General features: G+C 39.6%; 1 protein-coding gene across 50 annotated transcripts in view; it reads right to left on the reverse strand.

The window, feature by feature from the left end:
* The window catches only part of Dlg1 (discs large MAGUK scaffold protein 1), a 191584-nt gene that overhangs the window by 40349 nt on the left and 126346 nt on the right, over positions 1 to 24889 (reverse strand). For all 50 annotated transcript variants that reach the window (XR_015632603.1, XR_015632604.1, XR_015632601.1 and 47 more), the window contains 3 exon segments: positions 22310 to 22430; positions 14922 to 15078; positions 6024 to 6126 (listed from right to left, as the gene is read on the reverse strand). Coding sequence is in view for 44 of the 50 variants with exons in the window: in NM_001393734.1 (NP_001380663.1) it covers positions 6024 to 6126; positions 14922 to 15078; positions 22310 to 22430 (381 nt within the window). In the remaining 6 variants the exon portion in view is untranslated.

The following is a 24889-nucleotide window of genomic DNA, read 5'->3' on the forward strand; positions in this document are numbered from 1 at the left end:
GCTTAGTGCTCAAACTAGGACATAACCTGACAGGAAGCCCTTTTCATGGGCTAGGTCCAGTGGGTCACTACAGCACGCCTTGGCCCCCTACCCCTGAAGTGGGCCTTGCTCTCTTCTTTCTAATGGCTGTGGGACTTAAGTGATCAAGCTATGGAAGAGAAAGCTCTCTAGCTTCAATTCAAAAACCTTTCCCCAGTTTCCTTCTTCTCTTAGGAAATACTGGTCCAGATTAAATATAGTGGTCTATCATTTTCAGTACGTTTCTGATTCTACAACATAAATATGTTCTGTAAATACTAGTGTAACATCAGTTAATTATTTCAAGCATGTGTTTTCTGGCATGCACTTGTTGTTTGTAAAGAAATTATTTTGATTCTTATTTTTAGTTTTCAACCAGTTTTCTGTGTGATTCAGTCTCGAGCTGTTCATTTTTATCTAAAATTTAAGTTTCTAGAAAAAATTTTTTTTAAAAGATAGGGTTTCCTGTAGCCCAAGTTGCCATGGAAGGAGGAAAAAGGGGAGGGGGAGACAGAGAGACAGACAGACAGACACACGTGTGCACGCGCACACACACACAGCTTTCCCTAAAATTTTGGGTAAGTTTTTATTTATTTTTTTTGTTTGTTTTGTTTTGTTTTTTTTTTTTTTCTTTTTTTCAGAGCTGGGGACCGAACCCAGGGCCTTGCGCTTGCTAGGCAAGCGCTCTACCACTGAGCTAAATCCCCAACCCCAGTAAGTTTTTAATGGCTTCACCTTTCTATGGCTTCACCCTTCGAGACTGGAGCTTCCTTTTTTGTTATTTCTGCCAAGTGTTCAAAGATATGATCTAATAATGCTGAGATTCTCCTAGTTATCATGCATTTGTCCTACTATTTCAGGCCTCTGATGTCCTTTGGTCAGAGCACCCCAACAATCCCATTCAATTGGGATTTTCTCCCAGTAGTCCTCTCCGAGCGTGGGGTTTTAAATAGAAAGTGAGCTCAGTTGGCTGCTGAACGCATTGCACTCAGTATGCAGACTGCACAGACCTTGCACTGGGATTACCTTACCCCTACTTCATGGTCTCCTACTCGCCCTGCGCCTCTCCTGTTGCTTCGCCCTGTTCTGTGGGTGCCATCACAGGGGTTGGTAGCTCTTTATGGCTTGCTTACATCAGTGTTATTTTGAGACTTATGAAGAGTTACACCTAGTTTTGTTGTAGACTGTTAATAAATTTTAATTTCATTTGTCCTAATAATTTTGTAAGTGCAGAGAAGTTATGGAACACGCAGCATTAAATCTACCATTTCATTTTGCACATTCTAGTAGTACCATTGATTCTATGCTTCTGATATAACTATTGTGAGTGCACACACGTGCCATGACGTGTGTGAAGGTCTTCTCCTTTACCTGTGGGTTCTGGATTAAATCTGCAACTTGCACAATGAGTGCTTGGTGTGAGTGAGCCACTCTCCTGGGCTTCGCTTTTCCCTGTGTTGCTTATCTGGTTTTGGAATAGAGACTCAATATGTAGCCTAGGCTGACCTCAAACTTGCTATCTTCCTGCCCCAATGTTCCAAGCAGTAGAACCAAGTAGGCGCTATAGCCTGAGCTCCAACTGTTCTGTGCTTTTATGTTTTTTGCAATTAGCCAAAAAAAAAAAAAAAAAAAAAGAAAAAAAAAAGTGGGATTTTTCAATGTACATTACCTCTGTTTTAAAAATATTTTAGCATTGCGTATTTTTATAGGATTTACTCACTCACCCACCTACTCACCCACTCACTCGCTCACTCACCCACCCACTCACTCACTCACGGACTCACTCACCCACCCACTCACTCACCCACACACCCACCCACACACCCACCCACCCACTCACTCGCTCACTCACCCACTCACTCACCCACTCACCCACCGCTCAACCACTCACACACCCACTCACTCACTCACCCACTCACCCACTCACTCACGCACTCACTCACCCACCGCTCAACCACTCACACACCCACTCACCCACCGCTCAACCACTCACACACCCACTCACCCACTCACACACTCACCCACTCACACACCCACTCACTCACGCACCCACACACCCACTCACTCACTCACCCACTCACTCACCCACCCACTCACTCACTCACCCACTCACTCACTCACCCACTCACCCACCCACTCACGCACTCACCCACTCACTCACCCACTCACTCACTCACCCATTCACCCACTCACTCGCTCACTCACCCACTCACTCACCCACTCACCCACTCACCCACCCACTCACTCACTCACCCACTCACTCACCCACTCACTCACCCACTCACACGCTCACTCACCCACTCACTCACCCACTCACTCACCCACTCACTCGCCCACTCACTCGCTCACTCACCCACTCACTCACCCACTCACTCACCCACTCACCCACTCACTCACCCACTCACTCACTCACCCACTCACTCACTCACCCACTCACTCACCCACCCACTCACTCACTCACCCACTCACTCACCCACTCACTCACTCACTCACTCACCCACTCACTCGCTCACTCACCCACTCACTCACTCACACACTCACTCACTCACTCTATTGAGGACAGCTTTGAGCTCCTGATTCGTGTCTCTACCTTCCCAGTACTGGGACTATAGGGATATACAACTAACCCAGCCACAATTTTACTTTTAGCAGAAGACTATCTTTAACAATTAGTTGGCAAAGTCCCCTAAAATAGACCCACCCTGCTCTTGAAGCAGAGTGACTTACTGGCTCCAGGTTACCATCTTTTCATCATGGTTTGATAAGCCTTACATCTCTAAGAGCTCCACAATATTTAAAAACACGTTCACTACATTTCATGTAGGCACACTGTTAGTTCTCACTTTGAGGGACTCTGAGAAACCTTGGGCAATTTTAAACAAACAAACAAAAAAAGCACATTTTTATAGTGAGGCAGGAGAGCACTTTTTCTGATAAGTAGTAACAGTCTCAGATACTATCAAATATTTACGATTAGGGTGCTAGAGTGATTACTGACAAGTTCTTAAAAGTGTGATTTTTTTTGGGTCATTTTTATGTTTATGGTCCTCACTACTAAGAATTCCTTGTAATATTTTCTTTATGATCATTTCCCACACATTTCTCAATGTTACCTCTATTTTTTAAAAAGATTTGTTTATTTCATATATGTGGGAACACTGTCTCTGTCCTCAGACACACCAGAAGGGGGCATCAGATCTCATTACAGATGGTTGTGAGCCACCATGTGGTTGCTGGGAATTGAACTCAGGACCTCTGGGAGAGCAGTCAGTGCTCTTAACCGCTGAGCCATCTCTCCAGCCCTCAATGTTACTTTTTAATTTTCAATTTCCTTTACCTTGTGAAGATTACTCTCTTTCCTTTAGTTTCAATCAGTTCACAGCTGTCATCCCCTTTCCACCTTTTAACCACTCTGTATATGTTTCCTCACACTTTCTGGGGAGAACTCTGTCTCCTTTTAGGCTGTGTGCACACGGTTAGAAATCCATCAAACTCAGCAGAGTTGCTACTGGGAAAGAAGAGGCTAGGTGTCACACAGGAAATGTTCGCCAGCATTTCTGAAACTGCTGGACTAAGCCATTTTATTTCATATAAAATATTAAAGTTATTTGAAACAACTAAAATAGAATGTGCATGAGTATTGAGGAGAGATAATGTTTAATGCCACCCCATCCCCATTCTTACGTTAGGACCCACAAGTTTGGTATTCAGGAAATTTTGGAAAATACTAAACATATATAAGACAAACCCATATAAAGAAACCATATACTAAATAGTATTTGAATAACCAAACACAAAGAATTCTCTTTTATTCAAAACTTCCTTTTAAAATTGAGACTGAATAGTACTGTCTCTCAGCAGTCTTCAGATTAGCATTTCACCAGACTGCCCCTCTCAAACAAAAGAAAAGGATCAAGCTGAGAAATCACAAAAAAAGGAATAAAACCCAAAATAAGATTAAGAATCAGCACCAAAGGAGGAGGAGAAGGGAAATTCCTGGGGGCACTCGGTGACGACAGAGAAAGGCTGAGTGGCAGAGCGCCGGCTCCATCTGGCGTGTGTGCTAGGCTTAGGTAGGTCAATGGTCATAAGACTCAACTTGTATATGCTGCACTCCATCATAGCAACCCTCTCTGTGTTAGCAGAAAGTTTTTAGGAATGCATCAAATTGAAATTCCAAACATGTATTTATATTATAAAGGATTTTTAAGTAAAAGAATTAAATTAGAATATGATTACACCATTTCCTCTTCCTTTCCTTTCCTCCAACCCCTCCCATGTCCTCCTTTTACTTTCTGTAATTGATGGCTTCCTTTTATTATCCTCACACACAACACACAAATATAGTAATACAATCTGCTAATTATGTGTATATTGCATAGACATTTGTTTTCCTTTGAAAACATTGCCATTCTTGGCAGTTCTCTGAGAGTTCAAGGCCAGCCTGGTCTACAAAGCAAGTCCAGGACAGCCAGGGCTCTGTTACACAGAGACCCTGACTTGAAAAGCCAAAACAAACAAACAAACAAACAAACCCCAAAACACTGCCATTCAAATATTTTAGCCTTTCTCTCTGCTTTACTTTCCTATTGTACCCACTGAAGTGTCTGTGTCTGGGTTTGCCAGCTTACATTAATGTCTAACTCCACTCTTACACTTTTACTTTGTGGGTTTCTGTCCACATGAACTGTTAAGGAAGCTGAGGTTGAACTTCATGTCATATGTCCCTGCTGCCAAGCTACTCTGTGCTCTTTATTAATTATCTTCCTAAGAATAAGATGAATACGCAGGCTAGATACTTTTAAATTACTTGTTACTCTGAGTCAAATTTTGCTGGACCAATAAATTAGAGTAAATAAAATAGCTTGGAATTGTTTCTTTTCAATGCTAACTTACAGACTATTTCATTTAAAGCCTAAATTATAAAGCACTTCACTTTGCGCCTTCAGCCACCTCATTTCTCCTTCCTCGTCATGTTGTTTATGAACATGTTTCTATCCCTCGTCATGTTGTTTATGAACATGTTTCTATGTTTTCTTCTGGGTTCTCAAAGGCATCAATCTCACTGAGGCTCTACTGCCCACCTGGTATTGTTGATCCTACTGCAGGCTTACACATGCTCACTACGGGATTACCTCCAATTTTCCAGGATCACTTTCTTCCCCTAGGAATCTAGTCCAGTTACGCCATGATGCTTCACTGCCGACAAAGACAGTACACCACAAACTTTATTCTTCTGTTCTAAATAACAATAAAGGCTACTAGAAAGTATGAATTTGGTATTAATAAGTATAATTTAAAAGAAAAGAGTCTGAGTAACTTCATATCCTTGGGCAGCATTACTACTTTTACTTACAGTTTTTATTCCTCTTTCGAATCAATGAGTTAGTAAAAGGAATACTTAGATGTGGTAAACTGGAAGTCAGATTAAAAAGAAACTTGGAAATTAATTCAAATAATGGTACAATCTCAACAATTGGCAGATGAATGTTCTAATCCTAATGAAAAACACTACTGATCTCGAAAATGAATTGGTTTAGACTGGACAAATACTAAATTGACAAATAAAACAATACATAAAACAGATTAAATTAGAAATGAGACATCACTAAGAGCTAGGAGCTTAGCTCACACGGCAGAGTGCTTGCCTGTTATGAATAAAAAATTGTGACTTGATCTCCAGTACAGTATGAAAACAGGCTTGGTGGCATTCAACTACAATTCCAGCATCTGGGAGGTAGAGGCAGGGGGATCAGTTCAAAATTATCCTTAGAGCACACTGAGCTCAAGGACAACAAAGGCTACATGAAAGCTTGTTGTAGAGGAAAAAAAGTTTAAAAGGAAGACTTTAAGATCATTTTAAAAAATAACTAAGTTGAGGATTTAGCTCAGTGGTAGAGCGCTTGCCTAGCAAGCGCAAGGCCCTGGTGAACCCAGCTCCGAAAAAAAAAAAAAGTCAAAAATAACTAAAATGTGCAATATTAATAGGCAACAAAATGTCTTACCTTCAGGCCGATACTGTGCGACAATAGTGACAGCTTGGCCTGCGTTTTTTAATGCGGCAGCTGCTTGTTCATGACTTGCAGCTCTGAGGTCAACACTGTTTACCTGTAAATAAAATTAGATATTAATTTGAGAATAATAATCTTTGACTAGACATCACAGTGGCCCATCATGGAAGCAGGCACATATTAATTACGGTACCTTAATTGCTTAACTAGATCACTCAGTAAAACAATACGTAACTATTTCAAATAATCTGATTCACCAAAAACACTTTGTTTAATGGTAAGAGAAGTCAAGCATTTCCTCAGAAGGATGTCAGAGGCTGGCTACCCAGGTAATAACAAGTGTTATTATTCTGCATAATTCATTTTGCTAGCAACTCAAGCAATAGGAAGGAAGTGGATTTCTATTTATATTTAGCTCTCCAGTTCAACTCCGTTTCATTTCTTTCTTCCTCTCAGACCAAGACTTCTGTAACAGGAAAGCAACTGCTAAGCACAGTTCAGATTTTAGGGACCAATTTAACCAACAATAAATGTAAATACTCTCAGAAATAATTTTTAATAAAGGAACTTGCATTGGGTGCAATTTGATTCCTGAAGAACATTCCATTTTATTCTTACCTCTGAACCCCACTACTAACTCAGTTTATGCAGCAAGGCGTCACACCGTCAGAGATCACTCCCTTTCCTCTAAGACAAATGTGAACACTGGAACAGACATATTATTGAGGGCAATAAAGCCTTAATATTAAAAACTAAGAACCAACAACAATGAAGAGACCACAACTGTGTTTAGGACTTCCACTAACTATTACTGATCGGAGGCTGGAGAGACGGCTCAGCAGTTAAGAACACTTGCTGCTCTTCCAGAGGACCCAAGTTGGAGTCTCAGAAGCCGTGTCAGTGGGCTCTCGGTTCTAGTTCTAGGGAGGATCTGATGCTTACGGCTGCTGCAGGCACTTGTACTCTGCACATAGCCACATGCAGACACATACATGCCTACCCATATTACAAAATAAAAGCAAACCTTTAAAATTTAATTTTAGCCTTGTAAAGCTAAATGCAACCGAGTATGGCTAATAGAGAGTAACTCCAGCTGCAGGGGTTAACTTACCCTTTATAACAATACAACGTACTCTGCAAATTCCAATTGCCAGAATAAACTAGAGAAAAAGTCTAGAGAAAGATAAACTTTTATAGATTGTAGGAGACGAATTAAAGCTCTTTGGAGGGAGGGGAGCAGGTCTTACTCTGCAGTACAGGCTGCCCTGGAACTCACTCTGTAGCTCAGTTTGGATAAAACTGACCATCCTTCAGTCTCAGTTTCCTTAGTGCTGATTATAGCCTGACTCGAGAGGAAAAGTTCTACTGGGTAAAAGTGCTTGCTCGCAAACTCAATAACCTCAGTTTGGACTCTCGGAGCTCACATAAACACTAGTAGGTACAGTGGCACTCATGTTTATGGTCCCCATGAGCCAAACAGAAATGGGAAATGGAGAAGGGAGAATGTCTAGCTCACAGGTCAGTGAGCTTAAGAACAGCAGAGACCCTGCCACCACCTACATGGAAGGCCAGGCCTGACCCGAAGACTTGTGTTCTGACCACATGCCATGCTGCTTACACACACACACACACACACACACGCACACGCACACGCACGCGCACACAAGCACACACACAAGCACACACACAAGCACACACACGCACACGCACACACACACACACACACATCACACACACACACACACGCGCACACACACACACACACACGCACACGCACACACACGCGCACACAAGCACACACACAAGCACACAAGCACACACACAAGCACACACACGCACACGCACACACACACACACACATCACACACACACACAGTTTTTGACTACAGGCAGAAAACACATTCTATCTCTCTGACTTTTTGAGTATATTCAATAAACTATTTTTTTAAAAAAAAGTTTTAGCTTTTTTTGCTTGGAGAAGATTGGAACTCCATGTGGACTCAAAAATACACAATCTGCTGGACAAAAGTAAAATTACACTTTCTCAAATATTAGTTAATACTTCAGTGAAAGTATGATGTCTTATCAAGGTTTTCTTTGTTTGTTTTTTGAGACAGGGTCTTACTATGTAGTCTTGGCTAGCCTGGAGTTCACCATGTAGACCAAACTGGCTAGAACTCAGAGATCTACCTGCTTCTCTGCCTCCAGAGTGCTGGAATTAAAGGTGTGAGCCACCACACCTTGCTCAATGTTTTTTTCTTGTTTGTTTTAAAAAAAAAAAAAAACCCTATGTACTGAAAGACATATATACATATGTAAATAGCCTTAAATAAACTAAAAAAATTCAAACATTTTAAGCACTGGGAAATACTTCAAATACCGTAAAACATAAAAGTGCACAGTTGGGTGTTTTTTGAACACTGATGAGATATATAACTATCACAACTACCTAAGGCCAAAATACTTCCTTCACTCCAGAAAGAAACACAAATCAAAAACTGAAGCGGGGGCTACCCCAAAAGCAGCTGCCTGTCTGTGGGACAAACAAAACAACAAAATTCAAATGTGGTCAGTGGTCTTCTAGCTTTAAGAAAACCCACTAAGTCACTTTGAGCTCCCTTTGGCATAGATCCTAATCCTGTACATTTGAAGTAAGTGGGCTTCTAGACTCTCTGGCTCTCTCTTCCTGGTGTTTCTAACCGAAGGCTCATGCCTATGGCATGTTTGAGCACCTCGCCTACATGGGTCATCAGAGGCCACACAGGGGTCTTGTGTCCTCTGGAATAGGTGGGTGCTGGGAACTCAGGTCCTCCGGAAGAACAGCAAGTAGTCTTAATCACTAAGCCATTTTCCACTCTACTCTTAACTTTACGCTTAAGCATCTCACTGTTTTTGACAGTGACAGAAGGGATCAAACCTAGGGTGTCGCCTCATGCGTGTCCAGCAAGCCTTCTGTTTCTGCCCATCGGCTCAGCTCTCCACGCTCACCCTGCATGTGTAGTTCCTGGTGTGGAGCAGCTCTCTCCCATTGACTCCTGCTGGCTGATTGGCTCTCCTCCTTTTAACACAGAGGATTTGCTATTTGTCTTGGCTAAGTGCTTCAGAACAAAGCTGAATCAAGTGGGAAAAAGATGAAACACCTTTTTTTCTTCATTTAAGAGATAAACTTTTAGTTGTTCATTGTGAGTAGAAGCCACTGCTCTTTTTTTTTTTTTTTTTTTTTTTTAGCTACCAAGGTGAGGAATGTCCTTTGCATTTCTAGTTTCTTAAATGTTTTTAACCATGGAACGGAGCGGTCCTATTACAATCCTTTCTCCTGTTACTGGTTGATCATGTGGCTGTGTCATTTACTGTACTAGGATGGCTTCTAACTCTTTTTTCTCTGCAGAATCAACCATGCGTTCCTTGGATTAAGTCGTCTTAGGTACGCACATGACTTTATTTCTAGATCTAGCCTATTAGTTTGTTGAGGATCTTACAAATGATGTACCTTTCTTGTTCTAAGTATGGTCTCACAGACCAAGTTGGGAAATGTTATATTTCTTCTGATTTGCAAGAGTTTCTTAACTTTTTTAAGTTTGTCAGTGAAATTGTCTGGTTTTTGGCTTTTCTACTACAGTAGGCTTTTGATATTTCTTTTTTATCCCACATATACAATCCATATGCCATAAGATATATATTTATATTGGTATTAGGATCAAGTTCATGACTCTAATGAATGCTTTATCACAGTCAGAGCCCAAGCCTTTGATTGTCAGTGCCTTGGTGGCCTTGCTAGCTGCAGGCCACTTGGTTTATATGCTTCCATGGACATGGACAACGATGTATGTGATTGACAGCTATTATTTTAAGTATATAAGCAAATACATTTTCTTTTTAGTAACAACTTTTGTTTTAAAGTATACTTTCTTATTTGTGCTTTTGAATTTCATCCAATGAGGTACTTAAATATTTGTCCTGGAGTTTTTAGAATTTGTTGATTTTTGAAGTTTTTTTTTTTTCCCCTCATATTTTTCCTCTTGCACCTAAAGATTTTTCTCTTTTGCTTTAACAGTATTTCCCCGGAGAAGTCAACTAAACACTTACATTTCAATGTTACTGATGAATACTGCCAAACAGTGCTGTCTTCAAGCACACCTTAGGCTGAGCAACACTGTCCTGCACTCTCTCAAATTCTCAGTGCCAACACTGGGGAAGTCTTGAGTGAACTTGGCTGTGCTGCTGGTCTAACACATTTTGGTAATATTGTGTCAGTGACACGCTGGTCTCAGATGGGCTACTTAAAATCATCTATTTTTGCTCTGAAGTTTTCACACCAAAATCTAAGCAAATTAAAAATGTACTTTGACAGAAGGTATGAAGTGAAGAAGGTCCCAAGCTAATTTTATTCTCCTTACTAATTTGCCTGACAACACTTACCACCAATTTATCCTTATCACATTACAACTTTTTTTTTTTGGTTCTTTTTTTCGGAGCTGGGGACCGAACCCAGGGCCTTGCGCTTCCTAGGCAAGCGCTCTACCACTGAGCTAAATCCCCAACCCCACAACTTATTTTTAAAAAAACTAAACTACGGCATATCTTGAAAAATGCAGGGGAAAAAGCCCTATGACTAATTAAGATAGAAGGATCTAACAAACATATACCATCCCCATGAATCTAGAGTTAAAGAACATATATACTGTTTCCATTATCCACCCCAAGAGTTCTAATAGGCACTTTATAGTCAGTACAAATCAATAACAATCATCTTCCAAATTCTATTACCAGAAATTAGTGCTCATGATTACCCACACGGGGTACTGCACATTTGTGTGGGGTCTCTGTGTTTTGCTCAACCTGATACTTTCTTTTAGAGTGACGTGTTATTTTGTTGCATTTTCTTGAAGTGTAGTATTAAATGCTATAAGTATCTCACTATTCACTCAGTTACTTTCCTATTAACAGAAAGAGATCATTTCCAGATGTGAATCACTATGACTAAGCTGGCACAAACATTTCTGTGGATAAGTTTCCACAGCTCTTGGGCAAAGAGATAATAAGTTACCTGCATGTTTAAATCAATGGCTTTCACATCACTGTATGAGTTACAGTTTCCCCATTGCTCTTCTCCATTAAGTATTGCCCTTAATAATAATAATAATAATAATAAATTAATACCCTTTAGCCGTCCAATTCAGTGGGATATATATTTGAGATATCCCCAAATTCCTTGTTTACTGGTTCTGTAGCTTTGTGCTGTCAACTCTTAAATCTCCTTTAGTAAAATATCTAAGTCTGTTTTGTGAGTTAAAAAAAAAGGATTAGTGTTCTAGTTAGGGTTTCTGTTGCTGTTATGAAACATCATAACAATAGCAAGTTAGGAAAGGAAGGGTTTATTTGGCTTACACTTCCATATCATAATCCATCATTGAAGAAAGTTAGGAGAGAAATCAAACAAGGCAGGAACCTGGAGACGGAGCTGATAGAGGCCACAGAAGGTTGCTGCTTATTAGCTTGCTTCCCCTGGCTTGCTCAGCCTGCTTTCTCATAGAGCCCTGGACCACCAGCCAAGGGATGGCTCCCCTACAATGGGCTGGGCATGCCCCATCTATCATTAAATAAGAAAATGTCTTTTAGCTAGCCAGATCTTATGGAGGCACTTTCTCACTAGAAGTTCCCTCCTTTCAGATGACTCTAGCTTGTATCAAGTTGACATAAAACCAGGTAGCACAGTTATTTAAGCTCTTTATTGTGGATTATATATTTGTGTATTTGTGGGTACAAGTCTTTTGTGAGGTATTACTGAAGATATGTTTAGACCTCACACAGCTTGCCTACTTGTTTCCAAGTGGAGCCTTCTATTAGTGTCTTCTATGCTTTGCCCAAGAAATTGCTGCCTTGCCCAGATAGTTTTTCAACATTTTTCCCCCAGAAAGATCTGGCTTTAGGTTTTAACATTTGAGTCTAAATCTACCTAGGATTACTTTTTTTTTTTTTTAAACTTTCAGAGTAAGACTTATTGTGGCTCATGCTTTTAACTCTCTGTCCAATTGATCCACTGTCTTTTGTTAAACATTTTCTTCCTATGGGAGCATCTTTGTTCCCTCCTCTCTGTTTCACAGTTTAGCTGCAGAACTATGGCATTGTCAGAGAATACGCTGTTATAAAATCTGCTTTTGCTTTCTTACAAAGGTCCAGTCTCTTTGGAAATGTGCCTAAGATGCAAATGTAGTCTCTGACCTCTGTCACAAGTTTATTACTTTTGTCTTTATTTATATACTATTTAGTACTTGAACCTGTTGTTTGCTTGTTATATTACTAAAAGTCTTTCAAAGGCTGATTTTATGATGGTGGACTAGCAGCCTATCTTGTTGTGGTTGTATTTAAATTAGAATTCCCACGCCTTCCTCACAGGTTTGCCATTTTATGATAGTCTCTTATTGGACATATTCTGAGTTTGAGATAGATTTATGATTTAGATTAAGATATATGATTTTTTTTTTTTGAGCTGAGGACTTAACCCAGAGCCTTGTGCTTGCTAGGCAAGCGCTCTACCACTGAGCTAAATCCCCAACCCCTATATGATTCATCTATCTTAGGTCACTAGTGCTATACATTATTGAGATTTTATGTCATTTAAAAACATGAATCAATATGGAGACCTTTTTGAGTATAAATAAAGTCAGAAAATCTCTTTGAGGTGAAAAATGAATGTGGCTAGCACATGACAGAAGAAACATACCAGAAATGTAATATTCTTTTTATGCAGTTTTCAGACTTATCTTTCTTACTATCTGACTGAGCACCTGACATACTAAAGATTTATCAATATATTCCTGCATATAATCCTTTGAAGGTCTCATATAGTTCAAGGGCAGAGTCTAGTATAGAATGGATGATCACTTACAAAAAGAAATAGCCATCAAATTTTGTTTTAGTTGTTCTAGAACATTAGAGTAACCAGCTATATGACTATTTGGGTATTTGATATGTGGCAAGCAATAGTTTATTAAGGATTATATACAACCTTAGATATTAAAACATTAACATACGCAGTATTGCTAAAAAGAAATTACCTTTCTATGTTTAAAGGCAAATGCCTCAAAAGGCAGGGTTAATCAAGTAAGAATGGAGATTACTACAATATATTCTTAAAGATAAAGTAGGGCCTACTGAATAGGACTAAATCAGAGACGTCTCAAGAATCGCTGCTTCTGGGGTTGGGGATTTAGCTCAGTGGTAGAGCGCTTGCCTAGGAAGCGCAAGGCCCTGGGTTCGGTCCCCAGCTCCGAAAAAAAGAACCAAAAAAAAAAAAAAAAAAAAAAGAATCGCCGCTTCTACCTCAGTAATCAAAAAAACCTTCAGAGTGAGTTTATAAAAACCCGCGAGGGTACTGGACTTTAAAGAGACTTAAGCGAACTAATATCTAGAATGTCACAGGAAGACACCCATGGACACGCCCGTCCTTGGCAGAATGGTGAGGGAAGGAGGACCAAATGACAGTGGGAAGAAACCAGCTATCGCTTTACTCAATATTTTATTGTGTTCATGGAACAAAAACCACAAACAAACAAACCAGTAAACTGAGGCTGCAACGAAATGCAGCTCAGATACAGATGGTGTTCACAGAGCTTGGCTCCTGTAGCCTAGGGCATGAGCTATTCCCCATTCCTAGCACAGTCCCTGACACAGTTACTCTGTTCCTGAGTAACACAGTAGCTCAGGCTCAGTGCCTTCCCTGGGAATCATCCTATGTGTCCTACTCCATCTATTACGCTATCATCTATGACGCTATCATCTGTGACGCTACCATCTGTGACGCTACCATCTGTGACGCTATCATCTGTGACGCTACCATCTGTGACACTATCATCTATGACGCTATCCAGAGGAGCTCATGAGGTAAGACTGTAAGACATGCAGAGGTGGAAGAAGACCTAACCTGTCAGTCACCGCACGAAGAAGTAACCTCGATACTTAGGAAACCGAGACCAAAGGATACTCAGGAGTGGCTTGCCGTGCTGGACCACATCTGAGAGACCTTGCTACTAAAAATAATGATTATTATGATGGAATCATGACAGATGTAGAGACGATGTGAATATGAGTTTGGCATAAAAACTTCCCCCATCCCCCAAAAAAAAACAAACCAAAAAACAAACAAACAAACAAAAAAAAAAACAAACCAAAACCCACATGAAATTGCTAGGAAAAAAAATGAGAGATTTTATTTGAAAGACTTAGTAGTATAGTAAAATTAGCTGAAGAAAGAAATAGGAAATTTGAACCTAAGTCAAAACAAGTTTCCAAGCTGCAACTTACAGATAGGGGAAAACCGAATGTGAGGACAAAATAGACCACACATCATCGTCTGGGGACGGTTAGACTCGTGGAGTCTTCTACAGAGATACTAACAAAGACCTTCCAAGACCCATCCAGGAGATGCGGGAGGGCAAAGCAGGTAGGCGCACTTGTCAAGCAAGCTTGTTGTGCATTACTGGGTATGACTGGTGGTGAGCATGCATGGGTGGTGGCCAAAAGACAGTCTTCAGAAGTCAGTTCTTTCCACTCTGTCTTCAGGAGACAGCTCTGTGACTGAGATCTCCAAGGGTTACTCACTGTACTCCAGCTGGGGATGTAGCTGGCGGCAGAGCATTTACCTTATAGATATTATAGATATTATGCCCTAGCTTCAACCTGAGGACCACAAACAACAGTAACCACTGTACAACAATCAAGACATGCAGGACAGGTCAGCTTGGTACAAAAACAAAACCAAAGACACCCCAATAACAAGTCTGAACTCTACAATGCTTATCAGAAATATACTTTCAAGTTATTTTAAAATTCATTCCTAGTTATTAACAGGTCATAATAAAGATAATAAAAACATCCAAGTATTAGGCCTACCGATATAATGCGATCTCCTTTTCTGAGCTCTCCGCTTAGGTCAGCAGGTCCCCCAGCAAGGATGAAAGAGATAAAAATCCCTTCTCCATCTTCGCCTCCCACAATGTTGAAACCAAGTCCCGTTGAGCCACGATGAAGAACAACTTTTCTAGGTTCCCTAAAAATTAAGAAAAAAATTAAATATCTTATAAACTTTATGTAGGACCTGAACTTCACTAGGAGAGCATCCTTCTGGTGACTCCTATGACAGGAGGAAGTCCTACTGTGGGGCCGCGCTGAGCTTCAATTCAATGATCTAGTCTCAAATTCACCGCAACACCATCCAGTCAACTACGTACTGAGATGAGAAGCCTGTATCACTATACCAAGTTGATGTATCACCAAACAATACGCATAAGATAAATGAAAAAAGACAAAACAAAACCTAAATGTTACATAAAAACCTTATCAAGATGACAAGGGAAAGAAATAAAAGGAAAAAATCCAATTTTATATAAAAGCAAAAAAATTAATGGTTAAAAAAAAAAGCAAGCAAGCAAGCAAAACCACAGCATCACCACGTGAAAGTAAGAAATAATACAAATGGACGCGGGGAGAGCAGGGAGGGAGTAAATTTTATCAAAACACATTCTGTGCATATTGAAAGAATAAAAACCAGTATTAAAGGTAATACAAAGTAACATTTATTTAAAGGTTCTGTCAAGAAAATCTGACATGTATGCACTCCTGCCTGAGAAGTCAGCAACACCACTACTTCTTAGTTACAAAGACACCATTCAACTGGTCAGCAGAAACCACTGCCTTTTGCTAAGCAGAGGGCTTGACCCTTTCTGGCCTCTGACAAATGAAAATGCTTTGTCATTTTCCACAGAAAAAGAACACATTCCCACCCTCTTTTCTCATATCGCCCATCTTCATCAAATACATAACCCCTTAATGGAATCTCCTTACTGGCTTAGATATACTGCAATTATGGAATCTCCTTACTGGCTTAGATATACTGCAATTATGAAGGTCAAATGATGGGCGCCATGCAACCCTGGAATCTGCCCATCTGCAAACTTTTTAGGTAAAGAACTGCGCTTTAACATCTGGGTGTGACTGCATGCACCTGTGGCCCTGGCTCCCTGAAAGGTCAAAGCATGAGAATGACTTAGGATCAGGATCTGATAACACTCGGGCATCATAGACAACGCACTTCCAAACAAGAGCAGCAATAACAAAAGAATCTTTCATTTTACTTTTTCCTTGCACTGGCCTCTACATCTATGTGTGTTAGAGTGTTGGATCCTAGAACCCGAGTAGTTGTGAGATGGAGTTGGGTGCTGGGAACTGAATGAATGTAGGCCCTCTGAAAGAGTGCTTTTAACCACTGAGCTATCCTCTTTCCGCCCCAAACCAAACAGTTTCTGTTTTCTAAGTGTTTTGAGACAAGGCATCACAGTGGAGTTCTTGTCTGCTTGCCTCTGCCCTTGAGGTACTTGTGGTTAAGGCCAGCACTATTACCCCGCCGGTTTATGACTTCACATTCCCTTTCTCCCATACATCAAAACTCTCTGGCTTGTCTGTCTCCGTTGATAATTTTCACAACTCTCAGCATAGAAGAGGTATGTGAAAATCACTCACATCTATCTTCTGGTAAGATAATGGATGTGCCAGAGCAGATTCTTTTAAATTTGTTGGAATGGAGAATATCACTTGGCAGACATTACTCTTAAATAGAATAGAGCATATTTGGCAGGCAATTAAAAGTTTTAATATAAACTTTTTCTAAAACATAAAAGGAAACAATTGGGATCCAGCTATACCTCTCCTGGGCATATACCCAAAAGATGCTCCAACATATAACAAGGACACGTGCTCCACTATGTTCATAGCAGCCTTATTTATAATAGCCAGAAGTTGGAAAGAACCCAGATGTCCTTTCCAGAGGAATGGATACAGAAAATGTGGTACATCTACACAATGGAGTACTACTAAGGTATTAAAAACAATGACTTCATAAAATTCACAGGCAAATGAAATGGATGGAACTAGAAATTAACATCCTGAGTGAGGTAACCCAATGATAAAAGAACACATATAGTATGCACTCACTGATAAGTGGATATTATTAGCTCAAAAGCTCAGAATATCCAAGATATAGTTTAGAGACCACATGAAGCTCAAGAAGAAGGAAGACCAAAGTGTGAATGCTTCAGCCCTTCTTAGAAGTGGGAACAAAAATACTCACAGGAAAAAATACAGGGACAAAGAATGGAGCAGGTACTGAAGAAAAGGCCATCCAGAGACTGCCCCATCTGGGGATCCATCCATATGCAGCCACCAAACCCAGTCACTATGGCTGATGCCAACGAGTGCTTGCTGAGAGGAGCCTGATATAGCTATCTCCTGAGAGGCTCTGGCAGAGCCTTTCAGATACAGATGAGAATGCCTGCAACTAACCATTGGACTGAGCACGGGGACCCCAATGGAAGAGTGAGAGAAAGGACTGAAGGAGTGGAAGGGGTGTGCAATCCCATAGGAAGAACAACAATATCAACCAACCAGACCCCACCAGAGCTCCCAGGGCCTAAACCACCAACCAAAGAGTACACATGGAGCGACCCATGGCTCAGCCGCATATGTAGCAGAGGATGAGCCTTGTCAGGCATCAGTGAGAGGGGAGGGCCTTGGTTCTGTGGAGGCTTGTTTCCCCAGTGTGGGGGAATGCCAGGGTGGGGAGGTGGGAGGGAGTAGGTGGGAGGGGGGGTACCTTCATGGAGACAGGGGGTGGGGGATGGGATGGGGGGCCTCCAGAGGGCAAATGGGATAACATTTGAAATGTAAATAAAGAAAATATCCAATAAAAGAAAAAAAAGAAACAATTGGTTATAATCTTGAGAGTTAAATATGAATTTTAGTAATTGTATAATATGGTAAATCAATCCTCCAGAGGGCAAATGGGATAACATTTGAAATGTAAATAAAGAAAATATCCAATAAAAGAAAAAAAAGAAACAATTGGTTATAATCTTGAGAGTTAAATATGAATTTTAGTAATTGTATAATATGGTAAATCAATTTTGCTAACTCATTTATAGTATTTATGAATTATTTTTCTTATCAAAATGGGAAATTAAACAAAATGTAGGTGACATGTAGTGATTGTATTTTTTTTCCAAGTCAGGGTTTCTCTGTAGCACTAGCTGTCCTAGAACTCTCTGTAGACGAGGCTGGCTTCGAATTTAAAAGATTCTCCTGCCTCTGCTCTTGAGTACTCAGATTAAAGGCATGTGCCACCATTGCCAGGCTCTGACTGTAAAGTATGTTTGATGGTTCTGCACAAAGCTAACTCACAGAGAAGTTACATATGGTCTTGGAACTCCACCCAGGATATTTCCCAAGTAACTTGCTCACAGCATGAATAAAATTACATGAAAGTCAGTATTTACCATAGAATTATTTATAGTGAGAAATAAAATGTGGTTCGAAAGTGTGTGAATGGGCCTGCATGAACATACATTCTCTCTCTCTCTCTCTCTCTCTCTCTCTCTCTCTCTCTCTCTCTCTCTTTCTCTGATATACACACAGAACTACTACTCAGTTAAGAAAGATGAACAAAGATTTTATATATGCTAACTCATGAGTGAACCCTGAAAACACTGTGCTGTGAAATGTCAGTCACAAAAGACTTATCAAATGGTTCTACTTACATAACTTATCTAGATGAAGCAAATCACGGGACTGAAAATAGCCTCAAGTTATCAGGAGTCAGGAATAGAGTGGGTTCTGTGACTATGAAAAAGGTTTTGGAAATAGCCAGTACTAATAGCACATGTGGAATACAATGTACCTGAAATATACACTGTGTACATGACTAAAATTTAAATTTTAGGATATATACATATTTTATCACATAAAAACTAATAACATATGCTACAGATTATAATTATTAAGCCTCACATCTGACTTATTGCAGTGGTATAGTGGGTAGTCACATGTGCAGGTCTAAGCAAAGTCTCAGGTCACTCCTCAGGTGCTGTCTACCTTGTATACAGGATTTTCTCACTGGCTTGAACTAGTTCAGTGGGTGAAGCTGTTGGGCTTAACAGCCTTAGCAGTTCATCTGTTTCTGATTCCCCCATGCTGGGACTGCAAGTGTGCTACGAACACACTTTAAAATGTGGGCTTGGGGGTGTGTGTGTCAGCTGAGTCATTTGCCAGCTCCATCTGTAAACTAATATGTATAGAATCCATGGTATGTAAGTATTTGAATAAAACTACCTTTAAATTTTTTTATTTATTGTTGTGGTTGTTTTGTTTGTTTGTATTTGACACAAGATCTCACTCTGTAGACTAGACTGGCCCCTAACTCACAGAGATCCACCTGCCTCTGCCTCCCAAGTGCTGGGATTGAAGGCCTGCATCGTTCATGCCCAGCTTCTGAATTTTAGAACTGTTAACCGGATGCTGTGGTACTGAAGGGGAGCTGAGACTGTGAGACACACAACCTCTCAAGGAGTTTAGCTCAAACTATGGAGGACATACAATGTTTGGGCAAAGATTTCTGTGGTTTGTAATCTGGGCACAGGACCATATTTATCAAATGGGATTATACAATGGGCACCATTTTAAAATCTATTTAGTAACGGACCAACTGGGTTCACATTAGTATGGAAATAGGCAGGTCTGTTGTGTTCAATGTTCAACAGATACTGTCGATATGACATGCACAGAGCCTGGATGGGGCAGGAATGAAATTCAATTACAACTTACCTTTAATTTATAAAATGTGTAAAGATATTAAAGCTACACAGATCATTTTCCCTCTTCTAGAAATAGGCACCATTAGCAAGTAAAGCTAGAGAGCAGCTGAGGAGGGAGGATCACAAACAGCAAACACTACCAGCCCAACTAACGAGCATTGGCTTTGTTTCCAACCCTGCTGACTCAGTGACGAGATAAACGCTTCTGTACGGAGACATCACTGCTTCTTTCCCTTTTAAAGACGTATTTTCATTTTATATGTATGAGTGCTTGCCCTAATGCACGTTAAGTATACAACGTGTGCTTGGAGCTCACAGAGGTCGGAAGAGGCCATCAGATCCTCTAGAACTAGATGGAGTTAAAGGAGACTGTGAACCACCGCATGGGTACTGAGAACTGAGCCTAGATCCTCTACAAAAGCAGCAACTCCTTTTCAGCACTGAGCCATCTCTCCATCTCTAAGCCCAGTTTCTTCATCTATAGGTCCCAATCCTACATTGAGGGCGCGATGACTTGGAGGTGAGGAAAACTTTGGCAAAAGTAAAAGTAAAAGACTTTTGAATGCACAACAACTAAAAAGTTAATTCAAAATCAAATGTGTAATGAATTTCCATGTTTCTGGTAGCTGGGACCCACGTTGCATCATGGGATAACACTGCAGTCTTGCTTCTGAATATACTGCATGTGCATCCTGCACTGTACATGCTATACATACTACTAAAAATACTGCTTAAAAAATCTCATCCAAGATTTGAGACTGCTGTGCACTTGAAACCCAGTGCTCTTAGAGTTCTGCTCTTACAGAATCACAGTGCTTTTCTGACAGAAACAAAGATTTCAGTATTTTGCAATCATTCTTCTTTAGTTAATAAATATCAAAGTAGTGTTATCTTTGGATTGTATAGTATTAACTATTTGATTAAAAAACTGGTATTTGAATTGATAACTTGAGTTTCATAAAAACCAACAAGCCATTAAATAAATTCTGGCGTGAGCTCAGGACAGAATGTCCAGTCATTCCTGAGATGTCCTTAAACACAATTCCCTCATGTGCTGCATTTCCACGGACAGTTGTGTTCTCAGCAAGCAAAATGTTGACCAATGCTGAAAAATATTGAGAATACTCTATAGCCTGCAATATCAAACATTTAAACAAGATTTATTTATTTATTTTTAGTTAAATTTTAAAAATTACATTTATTCATTAATTATGGCCTGTGTTGGCGGGGGAGGGGAGTTATACACAAAGGCAGTCAAGGAAAAACTGGCTCTCTCGTTCTACCATGCTGGTTCCAGGAACTGAACTCAGGTTGTGAGGCTTGATGGCAGTTTCCATCACCTGCTAAGTCAATGTACTGGCACCAAGACTTAAATTCTTTACATTGTAAGCACATACATCTATCTGATTAGTATGGAGTCCTGATCTTTAATTTTTTTTTAAGGGTTACTTATCTTCACTTCATATGTGCTTTGCCTACATGTATGTCTGTGCACCATGTGCATGGAGTGCTGGAGGAGGATTCCCTTAAACTGGAGTTAAATGAACTTGTTAGCCGTAATGTGCTTGCTGGGAATTGAATCCAGTTCTTCCAGAAGGGCAAACAGTGCTTTTAACCACTGAGACCTCTTGCCCAGGTCTTTAATAGATGGCAAAAATTGTACGTACGGAAAAAAATATTTATCAATAAATGTTTGATGCATATATCTGGGAATCATATAAAATTTCTGCTGAGAAAGGGGTTGTGAAGAGAAAAAGCTTAGGAACTAAGGCTGGTGTTTATAGTCCTAATAAGAAAAGTCACAATTGGGGTTGGGGATTTAGCTCAGTGGTAAAGGCCCTGGGTTTGGTCCCCAGCTCTGAAAAAAAGAAAAAAGAAAAAAGAAAGAAAGAAAAAAAAAAAAAAAGAAAAAAAAAAAAAAGAAAAGTCACAGTTAAACACAAAAGTTCAAAGTCAAACAATAATGAAAGTAATAAAAATGTAACAGACATCACTGAGGACACATGTAACACTAAACGCTACAGTTAATATAAAATACTTGTAAAAATTACAAAGACCTAATTATATACAGTGTCTCATTACTACCATCAATAATGTAAAATACAGCTAAAATATTTCTACCTTATCAGAATCCTATGGCACTCCTTACACACAGACTCTAGTGTGGTTACTATTGTTAGATAAAAGCAAACTTTTGGTGTCAGAGTTTCAACAATATATATCAAGCAAAAAAAAAAAAAAAATCACTTGCTGATTTCTGGATTTCTAAACACAAACTAAAAGCTTGCTAGAATATTCTACGCCATGTATTGAAACAGTATACAAAGTTAGCTTAGTGGATGGACCAGTGTAATTTTTAGTTTAGCTTTATGTAAACTAGTTCCCCCCACCCCCTTTTTTCTTCCTGGCAGGGTTCTGTCTGTAACCTGGACTTGCCTTGAGCTCACACCTTCCCACTTCACCCTTGTCAGGGCTGGGACTACAGGCGCACGCTAGCACACCAAACTACTGAAACTAATTTTGGTATGACGACTTACCTCACCTCAAGAGGGTAAAAAGCAGTATTTTAGAAAAGAGTAGAAATTACTTAATATTAGCCCTAAAAGGCCTGGCTCTCTATATGAAGATGAAGTTCCTTACCTAGTGATCTCATCATCTCCAAGCACTGCTTTAGAAATGGGTGAGTATCTGGCTGGTGACGCTGGAGTCTGGCCCAAGTATGAAGACGGGCTAACATGGTTGTCAACAGACTGAGAAGAAGCTTCAAAATAAATTGAGAAAAAATATCAAAGGTGAACAACATAACTTAATACCACACTGTGAACTTTAAAGCAAAGGTAAATTTATTTTTGCTGCTTAGCATAATAGAATTTAATAAATTCTGTCATCTAGGATCGATGGTGCGAGCTCAGTTTTCAGGTAAACACTGGTTTTAACATTCAGATCAATGAAATCAATTTATTTCACTTGTACTCTTTCGAGAAAATACAACCACAAAGGAATTTCATGTAAGCTGATTTGCAAAATTAAATACAGGAAAGGTCAAAGATTGTCATAGAAAGAACTAAAATACGATGTCTAATAATAAAAATTTTAATAATAATTATTACTTTAATGTGTATAGCTGTTAGCCTGCATGTATGTTTGTGCACCTTGTGCAGGCCTATTGACTGTGGAGGTCAGGAGAAGGGGCCAGGTCCTCCAGGACTGGAGGGACAGTTTCTGAGCTGCCAGTGCTGTTAACCACTGAGTCATCTCTCTAGTCTAGTCAATTTTGCTAGGAAGTCATTTGGAGACTTAAAACAAGAAAAGAAAAGAAAAGAAAAGAAAAGAAAAGAAAAGAAAAGAAAAGAAAAGAAAAGAAAAAGAGAGTACACAGATTCATAATTTATCATGAATGGAGACCAGAGGTCTAAAAATATTTAAGAAAAGCCTTATATCAGTTCATAACTGTCATCCTAATCTGTGCCTATTTTTAATATTCCCACAAACAGTAGAAATCTGGTAAAAAGAAAATAACCTAAAAAGTAAAAATTATGTTTCACTCCTATAACAGTATCATATGCACACAGTTCTCTTGAAAACCTGTAGTTCAGAGGTAACTGCAGCGCTCCTGACCACACTTTACAAATACCCAGGAAGGAAACATTTTAGGTGGAGGCCCATGGGAAATACACAGACATGTGCAGAGGTCATTAGTTCAAACAACTATGGTGGCTGTGAAGCCAACTTTAAATGAAGAAATGAAGGGATCTGATAAAGGACAACTGAAAATAACCTGTAAAGTAAAAGGAGAAAATGCATTTTCTACTAAAAAGGAAGCGGCGTCTCTATAACATACAAAAGGAAGCGTGTTTGATGTCTCCTGGCAGTACAATCTAGGGCTGGTGGTGCGCAGACCCCGGCAAGCAATAATTCATAACTAGTTCCTAACTAAGCAAATCTTTTATATTTGTATCAAAACACTAGCTACTAACAGTTCTCTGCTTTAAAGCCCAAAGTCTTTCCTGGGTGATATATATGTTGATTGATTTTTGACCCTTAAAGGTTTTATTTTTCATGTTTGTACACAACAAAAATCTAAACTAAGAGTAACAACAGAACAAGTGAACATAAAATTCTAATAAATGCCAAAATTATAAAAAAGTAACTTTCCCCTGACAGATGAAAACTGCTCTGTTGGGCAGTAGGATCCTTAACCTACGTCAGTCTCTCTGACAGCAAGGGCTAAAAATTTATGTTCCTATCGATTAAGCCAAAGTTTGATTGTATAAAACATTGCTACCTCTTATACCTGAAAATCTTGTTTAAGAAGATCCCACAGAGAAATGATTGAACAAAGGAACCCAATTTATTATAAAATATCAAACATCAAAACCAATGGCCTAAGACCTGCCAGGTTTGCACAGGAAGAAGCAGACCGTGAAGTGAGAGTGAGAAGACACTAGGGCTGGCCCCTGAGTATAACAGAAAGAGTCTGCACTGGAAGGGAGAGGGCAGAAGCGCACGGCCATTTCAGAACTGTAGACAGGATGATGAGCCTGCTCGTTAGCAACAAGCACAGCTTCACTCCTGCAGACTGTGTTTCAGTCATCTCTATTCTGGTTGCCTTATCTAAGGTAGAAATATCGATTGTGCCTCCTCAATTAGTGCACTTCCATAGCCATCACTTCTTGTTCCCTTCCATATTCTTGTCAAAATTTTGTTCTATGTAGCAATCAACTGTCTCCTAACTTTGACATCTGTTCACTTACACACTCCCTCTTCCAGAAAATCCTTCGCCCCTAATCTTTGACAATCACCTCTTAAATCACATGTGGTCTAATTTGCTTTTCTGCAGAAGTAACAAATGACTATATGGATGCTCTCATATTTGCCGTTACTAAATGTAACTGAATCCTAAACTAAAATCTTCCCAACAACAACAAAAATTCCAAATATATACAGATGAAGTCATTGATAAATTACAGTATCAATGTAGTTTATCATGTTAACAGAAAAAAAACAACAGTCTGTAAATAAAATATTTATGCAATTTTAAAACTTAAAAACAAACCATAAATCAGAAGTAAAAATTAGCTGTATTAATCTGACAATGTGAATATGCAAAAGTCCTGGTAATATGCTGTTTTCCTAGAGTTGAGACTGTGGCAGTGATATGCATCATCTTTTCATTTTAAAATTTAATTATGTGTATGGGTGCTTTGCCTGCATATATGT

The sequence above is a fragment of the Rattus norvegicus genome, chromosome 11 (genome assembly GCF_021556685.1).
Source record: "Rattus norvegicus strain SHRSP/BbbUtx chromosome 11, alternate assembly SHRSP_T2T, whole genome shotgun sequence".
In the NCBI taxonomy this organism is placed as follows: domain Eukaryota; kingdom Metazoa; phylum Chordata; class Mammalia; order Rodentia; family Muridae; genus Rattus; species Rattus norvegicus.